Genomic DNA, 21,600 nt, shown 5'->3' with positions numbered 1-21,600 from the left:
TACCGTGGAGGAGGTGAGACACAGGAAGCCATTTATTACTAACCCATCCTTTACTAAGGCACACGGTGGAAATGCCCTGAGGCCAAAACACAAGACCACAACAGAGACTTCTAATCGTTTCCTTAGTAACTGTCCTTCTCTGTTGCTCTAGACCGGTAGCTAGGAGAGACTGTACATCCCAGTGTCTAGATTTGGAACATTCCTAGATTCTAGATTTAGCACATTCCAAACATTGGAGATAACTTATGTTGACATTTGACTGCCTAGAACAACCTCCCTTTTAGTACGAGTGTCCTATTGATTTCCCAAACAGAAACTGATGTTACAGTCACAATGTTTTTACAGGCCAGGAAAGTGTATCTTACTTGGCGATTTTTAAACACATGTGAAAACACGAACAAGCTCTCTTGTAGTTACCCTTGTAATGGTCAATCAGTTGTCATTGACCATTACCTAGTTTATTATGATATAAAGATGGTAAGCATTAGTGACAATTACCCTGGAGTGGTCCTGTTCATGAACTCAAGGCTTTTCATTCAGTACACATCACGACTTTAATTGATAATGTTCAGGTCAAAGGGACACATCAATAGAGAGGTTTAAATGGTATTTGATAGTTAGATAATGGTGGGCCAGGTCAGAGAGAATGTATCAATGGCCAAAGAGTTGACTTGTGGGATCCCCCAGGGATAAATCCTTGGCCCTGTTTCATATGTGATTCATATCAATGTCATGATAGGGGCAGTTGAGGTCAAGTTGCTTCTTTATGCGGAAGCCTTACTGGTAACAGGTGAGGAATCAGTAGGACGCATTAGAGAATTAACTGGCCTCTACAGCTGTCTCTACATCTGGGTACAACAGAGTCCATTTAGTTTGGCCTGAAGCACAAGTTCAAGGAACTTGTAAGAGTAAGATCCTGGAAGAAGTAGCATCACATCCAAACCTAATGTCCCTTATCTTGGAGCGACAATCAACAAATGATATCTGGTGACCTGGTTACCATTCTTCTGCTGCCACTCTAAATAATTTAATTTCAGAGTTAAAAAACTGTGGCTTATAGCCTTTATTCACTGCCATTATGATTGAAGTATGGTACACTGGTTTATCACAAAAACCAAAAAAATAGATTGCAGTTAATACTAAACAATGCAATCAGATACGCCTTAAATGCCTCCCCAAGAACCCTTATAGGACCCCAGGAGTTTAAACATGCCAGTCTCCTCCAGGGGCATCATGTGAACCAGCTGAAGCTAAACCATATGTATGATGTTATTAATAGAACAGCTCCTGGTTGCTTGCTGTGCCACATTGCCATGGTGCATCAGCAACATGGTCAGGTCATCTGCGCTTTTCCACTGATAAACCTCAGTGGAATTCATTATTATAGTCTCGGATTTAAGAGTCACGACTTGACAAAGTGATGTTTGCTATCAGGGTGAGATCTAGTGTGAGATCTAGGGTGAGTTCTAGGCTGAGGTCTAGGGGGAATTGTAGTCTGAGAACTACTGTGACATCTTGAGGAAAAACTTGGAATCTGATGAGGCTTCTGCCAGTAAACAGGATGAGGCGATGGGATGAAGATGGTGTTGAAAGATAGACCTTGCAGGAAGGACTTGAAGTGAGGCCTCCAGCTGCCTGCATGCCGGGACCACTAGTCACCACCAAGGGTCTCTAGATGAACCAGAAACACATGACCTTCAGGACTGTCTTCAGGAAGTGTAAAGTGTTTTCTAAATGTACTCTTCTGTCCTCACTCCCTATCAGCTTCCTGTTCCTGTGTATGTAAACGTCTCAGCTTTGACTAATGAGGTGGCTCCTGCAGCGCGGAAAGGACCAATAGAAGAGCAGGATGGACGTCACTATGCCAGCAGCCACACCTCTCTCTCAGAATACCAGGAAGTGACTGAAGTGACTATTTTAGATCTGCCACCAATTCGTTTTTTATATTGAAGAATGTGGAGGGAGAGAGAGGTAGGAAGGGAGGGAGGGAGGGTAATGGGGATGCTTTGGTACAGGATTGTCTGATGATAGACATTTTCAATGTGTGAAAAAGGAGAAACTATTGTTTAAAAAATAAATCATCACTTCAAAGGTTAACACATGAGTTGTGCTGCCCCACATCCTGGGGATAACAACCCTGTTAGAATTAAGACTCACACTTAACCAGACTAGATTTAAGGGGAAACCACGAAACACTATGATGCACGTGTGTGTGTGTGTGTGTGTGTGTGTGTGTGTGTGTGTGTGTGTGTGTGTGTGTGTGTGTGTGTGTGTGTGTGTGTGTGTGTGTGTGTGTGTGTGTGTGTGTGTTTGTGTTTGCATATCTGTGTGTGTGTTTGTAAATCTGTGTGTATTTGTGTTCACCTGCCTGCATGCACATATGTGAGTAAGGTGGAGAAGGACAGAAGATTGTAAAGGTTTTAGAGGTGATTATATGCCAGTGGTTACCAGGCTTCTGTTCATTGTGCTGCGTGTGAAGGTGTTAAGCGGAGGAAGTCTTTCAATGCTGTTTGTTTTCTGTTCAGCTCGCTGCATGAACTGGAACCACAGACTAGATGTCAGACCAGCTTCCTCCTCTACAGTAACTTCTAACTTTTATCTCTATCGATAACAAATATAATTCAGAGATTTTTCCTTGCATTAACTTTCATTGTATTTTCTACGTGCAAGTGTGATTAAGAATCCCCCAGAACAACATAGTGAGAGAAGATAGGACTCACTATGAATTTAAGATCAGCAGCAAGAGGATTTCTAGCTTTCCTTCTGTCAGTACCAGGTTGGTTCATTTATGTTAACATTTAGTTGAACATTTTCAATAACATGAAAACCAAGCAACTGGAATAAGGAGAGGGTGAAACCACAGCATGTTGAAGATAGAATAATAGTAAATAGTACATTAAAGAATCACCCTCTAGAACGCAGTGTTTGGTTAACAAAGCACTATAATGGAGAACGGTCCACTTTACATACTACAGTTATGGTTCATTAGTATTTGGAAAATACCACTTCATTGCAAGTTGTATACAGCCTCTTGTATTGAAAGTATTGCTTTTAAGATAACAATACTCATTTGAGATATGTGGGGTATTTCCTGGTTGCTAGTCAATCCTGAACTATTTACATCATCGAAGGGTTTATTTAGTTATTTTCATACTTTTTTAAAAAACAACTTGTCAAAAGCTAATATTGTTCCCCCATTTATTCTATGAATGATGATTTATGCATGAAATCTTCTGCAACGTTAAAATTCTGATTCAGTGATACGGTAGACACTGCATGCCATCTCATGTCCTCCCTCATCTCTCCTGTCTCCTGCTCTCTCTCTTATACTCCTATCCTCTCCTCCTTCTTGTCACTACTCCACTCTTTTCCATGTCTCCACTCTTTTCACCTCCTTACCTTGTCTCCTTGCCACTATTCCCACTTCAACCCCTTGTTTTCAATCCTATCCTTGTCTCCTCTCCTCCTCCCATCTACTCTATATTCCTTGCCTCCACATCTAAGTAATTTCAAAGCTTATAGTCGCATTGCTCAAACAGAAGCACATAGACCATAGGGCCGAGGCCTTTAGAGACTAAACACTACCATTATTCATTAACTGTTAGTGTATGTTATTCAGTTAGTGTAGTGTAATATAATACATTTTGCATTTAAGGGGGGGTCTGAACTCTATACCCACCTGGCTACTTCACTGGTGTCACATGATGTTCTGGAACGTTCCTCTCACAGCTCAGTGGTCAGCATGTATCTGTAGTTTCCATCTCCACCCACCAGCCTCCATCTCTTTATGTATCTTCTGATCTGTTCATCAGATGAACCTGTGTCTTGTTCATTCTCAATGAGATGTGTTTGTTTTTTCACAGTGCTTCAGGGTAATGATGACTGGAGAGTTACGTACTCATCTAGTAATGTATGCGCTTTAAGAGGAGCAATGGTTGACATCAACTGCACTTACGAATACCCTGACAAAGTACAATACCGCCCTAACACAGTCAGAACACTGTGGTTTACTAAAGGAAACAAGTATCCTGTTGATCTGGAAAACGATACAGACTATACCGGTCGGGTTGTATACAGCTGTGGAGAGGTCAGCTGCACCGGGTCCAGATGTCATGGAACATGTACCCTGAGAATCAGAGACCTGAGACAGAGTGACTCTGCTGTCTACAAGTTTAGGTTCACAACAAACCTACCAGGTGGGAAATATACTGGTGACCCTGGAGTGACGTTATCTGTAACAGGTAAACTATAATGTGTGTGTGTGTGTGTGTGTGTGTGTGTGTGTGTGTGTGTGTGTGTGTGTGTGTGTGTGTGTGTGTGTGTGTGTGTGTGTGTGTGTGTGTGTGTGTGTGTGTGTGTGTGCGCGTGTGTGTGTGTGTGTGTTATATTTATTATTGAGTATAATTGTGTGTAACTTCTTCTCAGACCTCCAGGTGAAGGTGTCCTTTCCTCACCCTACCGATCCTACCAAGGCAAAGCTGGAGTGTCACAGTATGTGTGGTCTAGCTGATGACCCTCGCTACATCTGGTTCAGAAATGGACAGAATGTACTACAGGGAATGAACTACTGGATCTACATTCAGTCTGGAGACAGCTATTCATGTGCTGTTGAAGGATATGAACATTTCCTCTCTCCTTTAGTGTGTAAGTCCAGTCCACAGTACACTGACACAATAAGAAGATGCAGACAACCTTTTAGGCTTTTAGGGTAAAGAACTACATGAATATTTACTATGAATGGACCAAAACCACTGGCATTTTATGTAATTAATTAAATGCTAACTGTTAACAGATGCTCCAAAGACCCCCTCAGTGACCGTGAGTCCCTCTGGCGAAATAGAGGAGGGCAGTTCAGTGACTCTGAGCTGCAGCAGTGATGCCAACCCAGCAGCTAACTACACCTGGTTCAGGGAACATGAAGACTCAGTGAAAGCATCAGGACAGAACTACACCATCACTAATATCACATCTGAGCTTGGAGGAAACTATTACTGCCAAGCCCATAATGCAATCGGATTTCATAATTCCACCTTTCTGTTAATTAAAGGTAATTGGTCATTTCAAAAACACACACACACACACCTTCAACACAGGCACACAGTTAAACATTAGCCTATTTATGTTGTAGTTTGTATTCAGTGTTTGAAATCGACATCATCATCAAGGACAACAACAGTAGCTGTGAGAGGCATTGTTGTCTTACTGGCCACCGTACTCCTCCTTGTCTTCCTCTGGATGAGGTGAGATATTCTCTCTTTCTTGTTTTCCATTCCTTCACTTCTGCTGTTGCTTCTTCACCTCTCTGTTCTCTTCTCCAGAAGAAAGTGGGCCTCCAGGAAAGCATGTGGACAGGGAGGAAGGCCAGATACCATAGAGGAGGTGAGACACAGGAGGCCTTTTATTACTAACCCATCCTGTACTACTACTACTGCGTAACACAGTTTGAGAACCAATGGAATAGAGCATAATTTATAGATTTTATGATTGTATCGGGTAATTGTCAGGCGTTTTAAACAGTGGCTTTAGAGATCACAAGCTAAGCTATTTTCTTTCGTACGTCAAATCCTATCTGTGCATCATGTGTTTTCTGTAGCGTTCCACAAAAGTGTGTTTTATTCGCACATAAAGGGAGCAGGATTGGTCAGGTGAACTAAATTGTGACGATATAGATATAGCATGGGCTATCTTCAAATATACTTTGGTTAGTTCTTGATACATTTACTCCCTCGATATAAAATGATTAAAAACAGAAGACAGCTACATGGATTACTAATGATATTTTAGACATTTAAAAACGTGCAAGATTAACGATTAGTAAATAACCTTAGAAATCAGGCAAGCTAAAACCAAGCGTGCTTTTAAAAAAATGCAGTTAATGAACATTTTAGTGAGCCCGAAAGATTAAGAAAAGTGTTCAAGCAAATTATCTTCGAGATGATCTATTTAAACAAAGATAAAATAGATTAACGTCAGTTTAAACACTGATCGTATTTCATCTCATCACTTCAACGCTTCTCTACTGGGGCTTTGCCTTTGTCTCAGATTTGGCTTATAGCTCTGGAAATAATGGTCCCTCTATCTTTTGGAGTTTTGGCCAGGACAGCAAGTCAGCACAGGAAGCACAGACTATCTGTCTACAGTCTGGTTCAAGAAGACACATTACACAGACACTTGTTCTCATCAATATAAGTCGCGGGGAGACGAAGCTCTGTTCGTTTGTATATTTTATTTACGTGACCATATTTTTGGTTTATGTTTAAAAAAAAAGAATCAAAGAACCAGTTCTTCTTGTTTCGGGGAACCAGTTCTTGTCGTTCACGTTCGGGATTCGTTCGTTGTAACGAATCGGTCGCGACCGACTCATCCCTAGTTCACACCATGGTTCACATCCAGCTGCTCACAGAACAAGTTTAGCGCACCACCGCTCCCCTCACACTTTTTCATCAAACTTTTTTTCAGCACTAGGTCATATGAGCATAAAATAAATGCTGCGTCTCAAAATGCCTTGGACAGCAGCGAGGATGACTCGCTTTGCCAAGTGCCGAAACAGTGCGGAGCGACCACAGCCAGAGCGAACACAGCGGGGCAGAGGAGTGTCAGGAATAGTCTTTGGTGTACACATCAATACGGCCGATTGGCACTACTGTTTAATGGCAATGCAGTGTTTTATTCTATGCCTTTTTATTTTCGTATATTATTTCAATGAATACAATTTATTTATTTATAAAAACAAGATCTGGTTTTCAAATCTTTTTTCCAAATATAGGTCGTCTTACAATGGGGTTTGTGTTTATATTCGGACCAATTCGGTACAGCGGGCGCTCACATGACGTTAAGCATAACCGGCGTTTTCAGAAATCTCCACTTTGGCCGGAGTTTTTAGAAATGATCGTTTTCTGTGATAAGACAGGGCCTTGGACAGGGGGTGCTGCAGCACCCCCAGCACCCCTACTTCCCGCGGTACTGCTTGTTCCACTCAACTTGTTTTATTATGATATAAAGATGGAAAGCATCAGAGAAAATTACACTGGAATGGTCCTGTTAGATCTAACCATAGCTTTTGATACAGGAGACAACACCATTTTGTTTGGCAAAGGGACAAATCAACAGAGAGGTTTAAATTATATTTGACGCCTAGATGATGGTGGGCCAGGTCAGAGGGATTGTATCAGTGGCCAGATAGTTTACTTGTGGGGTCCCCCTGGGATAAATTCTTGGCCATGTTTTGTATTTGATTCATGTCAATGTTATGATAGGGGAGTTGAGTGCAAGTTGCTTCTTTACGCGGAAGCCTTACTGGTAACGGGAAAGGATTCTGTAAGATTCAGGACACAGTAGAGAAGGAACTGGCCTCTACAGCTGTCTCTACATCATGGTACAAAAGAATCCATTTAGTTTGGCCTGAAGAACAAGTTAAAGGAACTTGTAAGAGTAAGATCCTGGTAGAAGTAGCATCACATAATTTCATCAAGAGTTAGAGAACTATTGCTTATAGCCTTTATTCAGTGCCATAATGATTGTGCAGGCCAAGCCTGGTACACTGGTTTATCACAGAAACTAAAATATGTAATGCAGTTTATGCAAAACAATGTAATCAGATACATCTTAATGCCTTTCCAAGAACACATAGGATCCCAGGAGTTTAAACTTGGCAGTCTCTTCCAGTGGCACATCATGTGAACCAGCTGAAGCTAAACCATATGTATGATATTATTAATAGAACAGCTCCTGGTTGCTTGCTGTGCCACATTGCCATGGTGCATTAGCAACATGGTCAGGTCATCTGCGCTTTTCCTCTGATAGATTTCAGTGGAATTCATTATCATTGTTTCCGATTTAAGAGTCAAGGCTTGACAAAGGGATGTTTGCTATGATGCACGGTGGGACCAATACGCACCTCCAAATGATTCTTAATGAACGAGAAACACAAGACCTTCATGACTGTGTTCAGGAAGTGTGAAGTTTTTTTTCTTAATGTTCTCTTCTGTCTTCACTCTCCATCAGCTACTTCCTGTTCCTGTGTATGAAAACGTCCCAGCTCTGACCAATCGCTTGGCTCATGCAGCACAGAGAGAACCAATAGAAGAGCAGGATGGCCATCACTGTGCCATCATCCACACCTCTGCCTCAGACAACCAGTAAGTGCCTCACTGATTGACTGGCTCCTGTGTCCATTCTTCTTCTTCTTCTTCTTCTTCAGTTTCCGGCAGTTTGGACGCTGTCCAGCGTATTACTGCCCTCCACAGGTCCGATGACTAACTAAATTTTTACATATAGTCCTGTTCTATGCAGGAACTGCAGAACTGCCCTAGAGATCAGTTTATGATTATCACAGTGCCCAAACAGGGAAAAAACTGAAAAAGCCTGACCTCCAAGTCCCAAGACCAACAGTCTACCAAATAGTGCATGTCTTTGTGTCCTATATTTTCTACATTCCAGAAAAACGTGTTTTACTGTCTCAGAACTCCCACATTCACATAAACCAGAAACATGTTTTCCTACAATAAATAAAAAATTATTTAGCCTGCAGTGACCCAGCCTCAATCTACACAGTTTAACTGAGTCCCTACGGGACTGAAAAGTGCAGGTACATCTTTTTTTAACTTGAGATTGTAAAGAGAAATAGTGTCTACCTCTTCTTTCTTTTTCCCACCCTCTCTGCCATTCCTTCGTTAAGCCTTCTTTAATTATTTCTCTCAGTTCCACTCTCCCCCAGGATATATGAACATCTACCTCTCTACTCAAACTTTGTTTTGCAATCTGATCCACCTGCTCATTCCCCCCAACCCCAGCGTGTCCCGGAACCCAGCAAAAGCATATGTTAGACCTAAACCCAATTCTAAAAAACACAGTAAGAATGTCAGTAACAATATCAGGTCGAGCCTTAGATTTCCCCCCTTTTAAGGCTTCCAGAGCAGCTGCAGAGTCAGAACAGATGATAACCTCTCTAGGTCTGGTTTCTTCAATCCACCTTGAAGCCCATAGGATTGCCATTAACTCAGATGTGAAAACAGAGCTCCCATTATAGATGCGCCGGCCAATCTTCACCCCAAGCTGCTCCACATACATCCCAAATCCAGCTCTCACACTAACTGGGTCTCTAGATCCATCTGTAAAAATAATCAAAGTACTGTCTCTGATTGAGTTTAGATGTTCTGCTATTTTTGGAGTTACCAGCTCCTTATCTTTTTCCTGTAGAAAGACCATTTCAATATTCAGCTCGGGCAGCACCCAATATGGCATAGGTAGCCAGCTTGTATGTTCCGCTACACTAACCTGTTCCAAACCCAGCCGCACAGCCCACTGATTTATATTTACAAAAAATGTTTTATACTTATTGGCTCTGTCAGACTCTTGTAACAGGCACCTTGCTGGAAAAGTTTGATGTGTCCCACTTAGTACTGCAACCCTAACTTAATGCGCCTTAACCATGAGGGCATTTCTCCCATTTCAATAAGCAGAGCAGGGACTGGGGAAGTTCTGAAGGCCCCACAGCAAAGCCTCAAAGCCCTGGCCTGCAGCACATCTAGCCCTGCCAGCCCAAGTCATCCGCTCTTGAAACCAAACGCCCAAAAATGTAAAAGCTTTTACCTTCTCCAGTGGAGACCCATACATATTCAATGCAATATTAGGCACCTTCCTCTTAAAGCCAAATACCATATATTTAGACTTCGAGGCAGATATTTTGAAGCCCCATGTGTTCCCCCATTCCTCTACTGACACCAATGCTCTTTGAATCTGCTATAAAATAAACTCAACATTTCGCCCTCTTTTCCAGATGTCATTAATCATTATATTGAATAAAACTGGACCAATAACACTTCCCTGTGGGGTTCCATTTTCTATTTCTACACTCTTTGAACTAACGCCACCCACCATGACTTGTATAGTTCTATTCGTTAAAAAATCCTTAATCCAATTAAACATCCTCCCCCTCACTCCTAAATCAAACATTTTAATCATTAAACCCTCCTTCCACAAGGAATCATACGCCTTCTCAATATCCAGAAATACACCGACTACACTTTCCTTATTGCTAAATGCCCTTTTAATGTCCTGATCTAAAATTGTAACTAAAATTGTAACCCATCATGGACCTCCCATTTCGGAAACCATTCTGAAAATCAACAAAGAGTCCTTTGGTCTCTAAAAAATACACTAATCTATTAGTAACAATTTTCTCCATAATTTTACATAGCAATGCTGTGAGTGCTATAGGACGGTATGAACTAGGGTCGGACGCCTCTTTGCCTGGCTTCAAGATAGGGACCACAACCGCATGTTTCCATTCCTTTGGCAAACAACCCCCTGCCCACACAGTATTAAACAAAGCCAAAATGTCCTCGAGTACCATATCATCCAGATGTTTAAATAACTCGTATGACAACCTATCTCTCCCTGGGGTAGTATTTGCCCCAGACAGGGACGTGCACAGGAATTTTGAGGGGCAGTTGCTCTGACCTGAAAAAAGCCCCCCCCCCCCCAAAAAAAAACAACAACAACTGACAGGCTATATGAAGGACTGAGAATAAAAGGGTCTTTATTAATATATGAATACAAATAAGTAAAACACTGAAATAACTACTACTAACGATAATGCAGAAAAACATGACTTGAAGAAGAACATAACATGAACACAAACATAATTAAACAACATCCTATCAAGTCACTGATAAGTTTCTCCAAATTGACATATTAAAAATGCAAAGCTTCAAAAGAGAGCCTTCAGAACCTCTTCTTTGTCGATTGGTATGTCCTTCTCTATGGACAGCAGGAGGAGGTCAGACAGCAGCTCTTGACCACACTGATTTCGGAGCACATCACTACCCTGTAGTGATGTGCTCCTCTTTGCTGCCTCCTTTAGTTGTCTCTCTCTCTCCTGAATCCTCCTCTTTTCACTGGGCATTTCGGCTTCACTTAACAATAACAAACAATACCCAAAATAGTGATAAGATTTAGGCATGAACCATTTTGAATGAAAGAATTCATGTGATGCATTACTTCCATCTTTTATTCTTCTTGTTAAAACGAAATGTTAGAAACTAACTTTAAGCAGACATGTAGCTTAGTTTGCCTACCAAAAAATGTGCAGACGGGCTGCTTGTCTGCAAGCTAGCTAGCTGTCTGTCTGATTATTTCGGCTAAACGTTACGTGGCAAACTGAGCCTGGATTTATGAAGATTGTAATTCATTTCATAAAACGTGATGATGATTGTTTGTTTGTTATACATCTCAAATTCACCTTTTCCGACAACATCTAGGCAGTCGTCTCACAGGTGCCGGTGTTCCGGTCGCTTGCAGCGCTGCAGCTACGTAAAGCAGCTTTCAAAAGCTGTTGCCGCGTGGCAGAGTTTGCCCTCCCCCTACTGACTTTCACTCTCAGTGCCCGAACGGAATTGAATGAGGCTACGCTTACTTTATGAAATGTTTTGAGTGGCGATTTTTTTTATCTAGGCCTACATGAAATTCTGCATCCATTAAATGATTAAAAAAAAAAAAAAAAAGGAAGGGCAACCTGAGTCGAGGAGGGCATATGGGCAGTTGCCCAAGCAACCTGAGCAACCCCCCTGTGCACGTCCCTGGCCCCAGACATAATTGCTTCTTTCAACTCCTTAATAGTAAAAAACAGATTAATGGGATTAGCATTATCTAAACTCCCCTCCAATTTCCACTGATTAACTGTCATCAACTCTGCCCTCTTCCTACATCTCTCAACTCCCAGGCTCCCTGAACTGTGCACTGCTTGAAAACTTTCAACAAACATGTCTGCTTTTTCTTTATTGGAAACTGCTACACTCACTCCTTTCTGTAACACAGGCATTGATCTGCTTTTATATACCCCTGACATTTTACGTACAGCTGACCACAGCTGCCTTACTGGAGTCTCAGGACCTAGCATACCACAAAACTTCCTCCAACTACATCTCTTTGCCTCTTTAATAACTCTTCTTGCCACTGCCCTTAATCTTTTATACTCTGTTGCATTAAACATTATTGGGTATTTTTTTAATCTTCTATATGCTACATTCCTATTCCTTACAGCTTCGTCAAACTCTTTATTCCACCATGGGACCAGCATACGGGGCCTAGGTGCCTGCTTCACAGGAATGGAACAACGAGCAGCCTCATGTAGCACGAAGCTAATGGCAGAATTCCAATTGTCCACAGAATCCTCACTGTCAACCTCTCCAATTAAGCTTTGAGCACTCTCCTGGAACTTATCCCATTTGGCTTTAGAAAAATTATACCTAGGAACCCTCCCTTCCACTTCTCTCCTCAAATCCCTACCAAACTTGCAAATAATTGGATAGTGATCGCTTCCAAGAGTATATTTGTCCATTACATCCCATTCACCAGTTCTAGCTAGATTTGAAGAAGCGATTGATAAATCTAGTTGACTACATGTGTTTCTCAGAATATCATACCTAGTTGGCCTTCCATCATTTATCACTACCAGACCGTACTTATCTAAAAAAATCTTCTATTATCACACCATTACTATCCCTGTGATCACTGCCCCATAAAGGATTATGCGCATTCAAATCTCCAACCCATATAACAGGATACCTTACCTTCTCCATTATATCATCAAAATCCGACAATACCAAAGGTTTACAGGGGTTATAATAATTAAGTACAGTTATAGAGCCATGCCTGCTCCAAACTTCCACAGCCAAACACTCACCACAAGAACAAACATCAACTTTCCTATATTGCAATCCGTTCTTACAAAAGTTGCACAACCCCCACCTGATCTATCCGACCTATCCAACCTCAAACACTCATATCCTGGAATTACCAAATCAAGACAGGGCTTTAGCCATGTTTCTTGAATACAAATCAAATCTGGAGCCTCTTTAAATTCCTTAAGAAATCTCTTTAACTCCTGGCCATTCGCAATCAGACTCCGGGCATTCCATTGAAGAATAAACCACATTCAAACGTTAAGGAACCTCATCATCATCACTTACATCCTCCAAACTGTTGGGCCTCGTCAACTGAGACGTGTCCATGCCCTGAGTCTCTGTCATGAATTGATGCAATTTTTCTGGCAGCTGCTTTGTTCCGAGGAACCTTTCGGCTGCCCCCACCACTAGCCAGATGATGTCTGACCTGTTAGCTGCTTTTTGAGCTCCCACCAACACATCAGAAACAAAAGCCAAAAATGACTCCTTATTAAAAACCAACATGTCAGGAGGAAGCGCCGGCAACAGTTTTGGCACATCTCGCTGCCCCAAACACTGCTCCTTCCCTAACAGTGGAATCGGTGCGTTCTCTAGCCACTCTTTGAACTGCCTCTGCATATGACACCTTGTCTTTCTCCCTTACAGCCTGCACTTGCCCAGCCCGGACTGAGTGCATACATCCACGAAACGCTGCTGCATGATCTCCACCACAATTAGGGCACTTCGGAGCCTCTGCCTCACAATTTTGAATCACATGATCTCCACCACATTTTGCACACTTTCTTTTCCCCCGACAAGACCCAGCCACATGTCCAAATCGCTGGCAATTATAACAGCGCAGCGGTGGTCTAATGTACTCCCTTACCTGATATGCCATACTTCCTAAAAACACTCTCTGTGGCAGCACCCTGTCCGTGAATGTTAATAGGACCGGTGGATCCCCATCAGCTCCCTCCCTGCGCCTAAAACGCAGTACCTCAGATACCTGGCCGCCCTTAACATTTTCTAAGATTTCCTTCTCCGATAAACCAGCAAACCCCTCCATACACAACTCCCCTGACTCCCTGCTGAGTTCCTTTAGGGACCAAACTCTCCACCTTAACCACCAACTTTTCCACTGCCCGGGCATCATCATATTGTTTCTGGTTTTTGCAGCAAACTCTCAGCATTCCATTGTATAATATTTTTGCTTGAAAATCCCTGCCTATCTGGTTCTCTAAAGAGCTAGTTATTTTCAATGGATTCATAGCTTTAAAGCCCGGATCTCCCTGATTAGCCCCCTTAACTTTAAACAGCACCACAAACTCTTCATTTGCTCCAGGTCTCCTCACATTACTTCCACCATCTCCTGATATTTCAGGTCTCTCACTAGATGCCATTCTCTTATTCCCCCCCTTTGCCACACACACTGTCTGCCAATTACCCCCCTGAGCCCCCCCGCTCCCAGAAGCCATGGGCCTCAAACCCCTTACTTTCCTTAACACTAACTTAAATCTATACTAGTCCTATTATTATGAAAAGAAACAAAGATAAAAAGCGTGAAAAAACACAGAAAGCCCCGAGCAACGTCAGACCATGCGTCAGACCAGCGTCCTAACTTCCGCCCCCTCCTGTGTTTGTGTCGAGGGATCAACTTTGACCCCTGACGTCAGTAATCTACCGTCCCCTGTGTCCATTCAGATCAAACAGATATGGTCCTTTACTCTGTGGTCAACATAAACTATGTTTTATAACTTAATGGATCTGCTTTACAGGGAGACTGAAGTTCATATCTCCTCTGTTTTCTTTCAGGGACCAGGACCAGATGGAGATGGGAGGAACCTCAGAGTTGTAAGCACTGTCAAATAAACACCCCAGAGTGTGAACCAGTACCGGCAGCAGGATTTAAATAGTGTTACTGAGTATAGTGTCTGATTCATCCAGTTGAAACAGGACAATAGGATGGCTGATTGTTTGCTGAACATCCTAAGGCTGTTTTCTACTGTTTTCTACTTCTCTATCATAAATATGGGATCTTTGCATTTTATTAATGGTATTTATTTGAGTATGGTGATCCTGTGATTGTCATTACCATTATTGCGCTATATTAATCAATTGTTTATATATTAATCAATCAACGTGAAAATTAAAGTGTCCAATCTCATTGGACCTTTGACCTTACGTGATGCTTACATTAACAAAAAAAAAATATTCATGCCTCATTCTGATATTTTTAACTGTTTTTAAATAAAGACTACTTTTAATGTGTTGACTCAATCTATTGTCACATTCTCCTGAGGTTGGTCTAGTCATAACACTTCTTCATTAAGTAGACGCATAGATATGAGTTTTCAATAGGTTTAGCCAGTATTTAGAATCCTTTAATGTGGGCCTGTGAAGCCCTTTAAGGCTGTGACTGTGATTAAGAGCAATACAATACGTTCTACTCAGGTCCCATCATCACTGTGAAAAGCAGTCTTTTTAGTAAGAGAGGGGATCTTTCATTCAATTTTTAATAATCAAGCAAATAACGATCCATAGATCAAATGAGTATTGAAACAAAAAAAATCAGAAAAAAAATAAGCCCATCTTTTTATTTATATTTTTCATACTCAACCAACTTGATCAAAATTCAATGCTGGAATTTACTTGGTAATTTGTTAAAATGTATTTGATTTCTTCCCAACAATATCATAACTGATTCGGAAAGCACTCATGCTCCATGCTCTTCTGGTTGTTTTCTGCAGGTGTTTTCAGTGTTTTTATTCAATGTGGAGAGACGGTGAGATGGATGGAGAGATGGATGATGGAAATAGTCTGTGGAAAAAATAGAATGAACTATTGTTAAAAGAAAGATTGTCATTCACTGAGCAACACATGAGTGTTGTTCTCTAGAGTTGTTCTGTCCCACATTCTGGGGATAGCAACCCTCTGAGAAGTAAGACTTAAGTAACCAGACATGAATACACTTGATGAATGTGTTTTGTTTAAAAACGGCTAAAGATGATTTCAAACATCAGAGTGCAAAATTCGATTACGTTTTTTTGGCTTCTGCGACGCGTTTGGAACTCTCCCACGTAACATCATGATAAGGGCTCTGGAGGAAATACACCTGCCCCAAGTGTACACAGATATCATTAAAGTCGTGTACAAAAGCTCCTTTATCTGTGACCCAGCTTTCTAGGATTCCGTAAGAAAGCAAATGGCAAACTAGACACTCATGCCGCCGGTTTCGGTTTAGATCTGACTGGCCTGATCTCAACAATCGCTGCAACTGGAATGGTGTTGACGTGCAGTGGTCTGGAGTCGATACAACACACGTTAAACCTTATGAAATTATGATTGAGGATAAAAACATCACTGTGACCGCAACAGCACTGGAAGACGGTCTGCGCTGCTCAGCCCCACCTGGAAACAGCCGCGCGTCTCTGCTGTCCTTAAAACATCAGCAGCTATGAACAATAACTAAATAAGAGATAGTAATTTATTGGAAAGTACTATGTCAATTTCTAGATAGTACATAATTAAACCTGGGCTGTTACCAACATTAACCTTGGAGAACTACAATTGTAACTTAAATTGATGGGTACAAGAAGAGTTGTTTCTAAGAATTGGTTGCCTACTTTTCTGGGAAGTACACAATTATATCTGAGTTATTACCATCCTAAAACAGTTACAACTACACGGTACTTAGTTGAGTTGATGGGTAATAGTGGAGGTTTTTCTTAGTACTTAAGCTGTAGGTCCTCTGTATTTACCTTCTTATTACCAGTGTTAATAACCCCATAATATACTATATTTACTATATTTACCAGATAAGTACCTAGTAATTAGGGCACTGTAAAAGGAAGGGTTACCCCCTTTCTAAGTGGGTGTAGCTATTAATAATGTAGGAAAAGTAATTTATTGGAAAGTGCTATGCTGATTTGTAGATACATTAAACTTACATTAAACGTACATCAATAAACTTATGCTGTTACCAACATAAACCTATGATAACTACAAGTGTAACTTGAATTGATAGGTGTTTCTAAGAATTGGTTGCCCTAAATTCCTAGGAAGTCCACAATAATATCTGAGTTATTACCATCCTAAAACAGTTACAACTACACCATACTTAGTTGCGTTGATGGGTAATAGTGGAGGTTTTACTTAGTACTTCAGCTGTAATTCCTCTGTATTTACCTTCTTATTACCAGTGGTAATTACCCAGTAATACACTATGATTTACCATATATTTACCGGGTAAGTCCTCTGTATTTACCTTCTTATTACCAGTGGTAATTACCCAGTAATACACTATGATTTACCATATATTTACCGGGTAAATACCTTTGGGTTACTTAACGTAACCCTGGTTCTTTGATAACAGAGTGAGGTGTTTCACTATGGGAATCGCCTAGGCGTGACCTACTACTGGAAGCTCCAATTGCACCACGTCTGTCCTTGACAGACAGGTCGGACTGTGCCACAGGGTCCCGCCCCCTGCACTTATACAGTCGACCCGCCCTCCTCAAATCATTCTATACCGGTTTCTTTCCGTTTAAATGCAAGGAGGGACCTGTTGGTGAAACACCTCACTCTGTTATCAAAGAACCAGGGTTACGTTAAGTAACCCAAAGTTCTTTTTCTAACTTCGCTCGGTGTTTCACTATGGGAGATATAGACCACTCCCGTATTGCATATGTCTTCTGAAGCTATGCAAATTCAGCCAGGCAGCAAACATCACTTTGAGTCTGGTGAGATCGTCTCCAGCACGGCTTGAGAAACAGAAGGCCCTGAGACATCCAGCCTATAAAACCTAACAAAGGTGTGAGGCGTAGCCCAGCTCGCCGCAGCACAAATGTCATGCACCGACACTCCCCTGAATAAGGCCCATGAAGTAGCCATACCCCTTGTGGAGTGGGCCCTCAAGCCATGGGGGGGCTGCAAGCCCATACTCTCATAAGCAAGAGATATAGCCTCCACAATCCAGTGGGATAGCCTCTGGCGGGACAAAGGCTTGCCTATATGGGGAGTGGCCCAGGACACGAACAGCTGATCCCCTTTCCGAAAGGCAGCTGACCGACTCACATATAGATGTAGGGCCCGTACCGGGCATAATGTATTGAGTCTCTGCTCCTCCGCAGAGGAGAACGGAGGCGGGTGAAACGCCGACAGTTCCACCGTGAGACACCTATAGGTCGACTCAACCACCTTAGGCACAAAAGCCGGATTGGGCCGTAGACAGACCTTGGAGATCCCCGGAGCAAACTGCAAGCATGAAGGACGGATAGACAATGCCTGTAAATCACTCACACGCTTAGCTGTGGTTAAAGCTAAGAGCAACACCACCTTCAGCGACACAAACTTCATCCCCACCGTCTCCAACGGCTCAAAAGGGTGATGAGACAGGGCATCCAGCACCACCGATAAATCCCACAAAGGGACCAGGGGCCTGGAAACTGGGAGCTTGCGACGCGCCCCCTTCATGAAGCGACAAACCAAGGGATGCTGCCCTGCAGGCTTATCCCCAAAGCCAACATGACAAGCTGAGATGGCCGCCAAGTACACTTTAATCGTGGAAAAGGCCTTACCCTTTTCCAATAATCCCTGTAGGAAACACAGTAGGTCCACCACGGAACACTGATATGGAATGGCGTGCCTCGAGTCGCACCAGTCCTCAAAAACCCGCCACTTGCCACTGTAGAGCCGGCGAGTGGAAAGGGCCCTTGCATTCTGAATGGTGTCAACGACCTGTGCAGGCAGGCCTGCCGCATTCAAGTTCCACATCTCACGGGCCAAGCCCAGAGCGCTACGCGGTCCGGGTGCAGATGGTAAATCTCCCCGCCCGCTTGGGAGAGGAGATCCCTGCGCAGGGGAAGGGGCCATGGGTCGTCCGCCAGGAGTTGCACTATTTCCGCCACCCAATGTTTGGATGGCCACCGCGGCGCTATCAGGATTAGCGGCAGACTCTGTTCTCTCACCCTGGCTAGGGTGGGGAAGATCAGGCTGAGAGGGGGGAAGGCATATAGCAGCACGTTTGGCCACGGATGGGCCAGCGCATCTACCCCTAGAGGAGCCCTTACGTCTGACAGGGAGAAAAACAACGGGCACTGAGTGTTTTCCAGCGAGGCGAAGTGATCTACGGCTGCCAAGCCGTATCTCCGCCATATTTGTCCGACAACCTGTGGATGAAGAGTCCATTCTCCGTACAGGGGGTTTCCTCTGGACATAAGATCTGCTCCTCTGTTCAGGACAACCGGTACATGTGTCGCCCGAAGGGACAGAAGTCTGGTGCTGCTCCACAAGATAATTTCTCGAGCTAACTCGTGTAGTTTCAGTGAGCGAGTGCCGCCCAAGGACGCGTCCGTTGTCATGGTTACCCTGGACGACACCGCCCCCAGCGGGACGCCCGCTGTCAGAACCGTGCGCACCGACCACGGGCTGAGAACGGTAACACACGCTGGTGTTACTTTCACCTTGCGATTCAGGTGGCGACGGGAGCACAGACGTAGTGCTGCGACCCAGCGCTGAAAATCTCTCATCATCAGAAGACCCAAATGTACTACTGATATCACCGAAGCCATAAGGCCAAGCAGGCGTAGGCATAACCGGAACGATACGGTCTCTCCCCGCCTGAAGAGGGAGAGACACTGTGTGAGAGACGTTAGTCTCCTCTCTGATAGTGTGACGCGATAAGAGAGAGAGTCTATGTGGAGACCCAAATATTCCGCACGGCTCTTTTCCCAATTTATGCTGAATCCCAGAGTCCTCAGATGATTTACCACCGTAGTAGAATCTCTGAGTGCCTGTTCGCGTGAACCGGAACATATCAGATAATCGTCCAGATAAGAGAATATTCTGATGCCGCTGTTTCTTAACGGTGACAGTGCTGCCTCCACACACCTGCTGAACACTCTCGGGGCCAACGATAGCCCGAACGGGACCAGTTGGTATTCGTAAGCCCTGTTCTGAAAAGCGAACCGGAGAAATTTCCGGTGTGCGGGATAGATGGCCATGTGAAAATATGCGTCTGACAGATCGATCGTTACAAACCAATCCCCTGGACGGATTGAACGACAGAGCACTTTGTGTGTTAACATCCTGAACGTGTATTTGCGCAGGTGTCTGTTTAACACACGGAGATCTAATATGGGGCGAAGGGACGAGCTCCCTCTCTTCGGAATGAGAAAATAACGGGAGTAAAAACCCTGTTGGGCTTGCTCGTTCGGGACAGCCCTGATCGCTTGTTTTCGCAGCAGGGACGATATTTCGTCCTCTAGGATTCGTGCCGAATCCCCACTGGCCATAGAAACCAACACGTTGTTGAATCTGGGTGGTTTCATAGCAAACAGTCACTGGGAAACCGTAGACAGGATCCACGGGTGAACTGCGCATGCGCGCCACTGTTCCACTCGCGTAGCGAGCGGGCTCATGTGATCGCGCCCCAACGACGTCACCCTCGGGACGCACGGGGAGAGGTCTGCCCTCACAGGAGAAGCGTGAGCTCCCCCCATGAGAATGTAGGGACCAAGACATTTTTTTATTTTGTTTTGGTTTGTGCATTTCACCCTTGGCTCTGGGCCTGGTTGCGAAAATGCAGGGTTTATTGTGTGACACTGGGAAAATGCTTGGTGGCACTGTGTCAACCGTTGCCCCTGTCTCAGTTCGCCCTGAACGTGAGGCGAGAGAGACTGAGAAAGGGCCCATGGAGAACTTGGACATATCCAGGTCCCTGAACCATGGAACTCGGGGCTTTGCTCTACCCCCCCAAGGTTTATTTTTCTTCATGGGGGGGGGAGAGCGGGAGAAGCTGGGATTGCTAGGTCGCACGCTTCCTCTTCCCCTCCCCGGGGTGGGGAGAGCGGTTCCTGGCTGCCGCAGCAGCGAAGGAGTGTTTGCCCCATGGCCTTGGGTTCTCTGACCTAGGCTGTTGGTCGGCCTGTGGGCCAGCTGCGTGGGCTGGTCTGTAGGCTTTCTGAGGCCTGTTTCCCCCTTGTTTTCCCCTTGCTGCCGCCGTGGCGGCCGCAAAGCCTGACCTCGCTGGCTGGGGTGGGCGGGGAGCCAGTTTTCGTGGAAGGCAGAGATCGAAGGCCTCTCCTTCCTGTTTCCTGAGAGTGCTGGTCTCTCTCATCTTTTCCAGCGCTGGACCAAACAGACCCTTGGTTGGGTCATATGCAGCATCCATGACCTCGGCTTTCTGCGCGTCACTCAGACCGGAGAGACTGAGCCATAACGCTCTCTCACCCGAGACTGCGAGTCCCATGATTCGACCACAGCCCTGAACTGCGCCCCGTGAGGAGCGTAGGACCAGGTCATTGACGATGGAAATTTCATCCCAGAGGGCAGGGTTGGGTGACCCAGAGTCTAGCTGGCGACCCATTTCCTCTAGGATTTCAGCCTGATATGCAGACAGTAGTGTCATGGCATTGAGCGAGCATACCGACTGTGCTGCATATTTATACATCCTCTGGTAAGTGGAAGCGGTGAGGCGGTCCATCTTACCAGGCAGGGAGATGCCTGAAGAGGCGGAGAGAGAGCGACGGTTTGGGTGGAGGTGGTAAGCCACTGAAGGCTCCACAGCTGGGGGTTCGGCCAGCCCCAGCTCACCCATCCCGTGGATCTCCAGCTTTGAGCAGCCCTTGGTTGGAAGCTTGCTCTTAAATGGGCTGGACCAGTAGCGGCTCATTTCCTTCATGCAGATGGGAACTGCTGGTAAGAGCTGCTTAGAAGGCGGCTGGGCTGGTAGGAGCCTCTTGCCGTCGTACAGGTCTCTCTCTGCCCCTTCAGCATCAGGGGCTGCAGGCCATTGAATGCCTAGTTTTGCAGCGGCCCGTTTGCACACCCCGTACAGGTTACCGTCTATCGGTTGTACAGCGTCAGAGGCGCTAGGGGGTCTGGACAGTTGGACCGGAAAAGTGGAGTCGTCCTCCTCCTCCTCAATTCCGTCCAT

The 21,600-nt window shown here is 44.2% G+C and overlaps 2 protein-coding genes across 2 annotated transcripts; one reads left to right on the top strand and one right to left on the bottom strand.

The window, feature by feature from the left end:
• Positions 1–4,545: 4,545 nt before the first annotated feature.
• LOC130377334 (B-cell receptor CD22-like) lies at positions 4,546–14,912 on the top strand. The gene is made up of 6 exons (XM_056584404.1): positions 4,546–4,644; positions 4,793–5,047; positions 5,129–5,240; positions 5,319–5,379; positions 8,005–8,138; positions 14,478–14,912. The coding sequence occupies exons 1-6, from the start codon at positions 4,560–4,562 to the stop codon at positions 14,518–14,520; spliced, it is 690 nt and encodes a 229-aa protein (XP_056440379.1). The 5' UTR covers positions 4,546–4,559; the 3' UTR covers positions 14,521–14,912.
• Positions 14,913–17,390: 2,478 nt separating this feature from the next.
• On the bottom strand, positions 17,391–19,192 carry LOC130377648 (uncharacterized). Its single transcript, XM_056584804.1, has 2 exons — positions 19,031–19,192; positions 17,391–18,893 (listed from the first exon to the last, which is right to left on the bottom strand). Exons 1-2 carry the CDS (start codon positions 19,190–19,192, stop codon positions 17,391–17,393), a joined length of 1,665 nt encoding a protein of 554 aa, XP_056440779.1.
• Positions 19,193–21,600: the final 2,408 nt, after the last annotated feature.

This window comes from Gadus chalcogrammus, chromosome 23 (assembly GCF_026213295.1).
Source record: "Gadus chalcogrammus isolate NIFS_2021 chromosome 23, NIFS_Gcha_1.0, whole genome shotgun sequence".
Lineage (NCBI taxonomy): Eukaryota > Metazoa > Chordata > Actinopteri > Gadiformes > Gadidae > Gadus > Gadus chalcogrammus.
The sequence above is the reverse complement of the archived record's forward strand: the minus strand, read 5'-3'. Positions and strand labels throughout refer to the sequence as shown.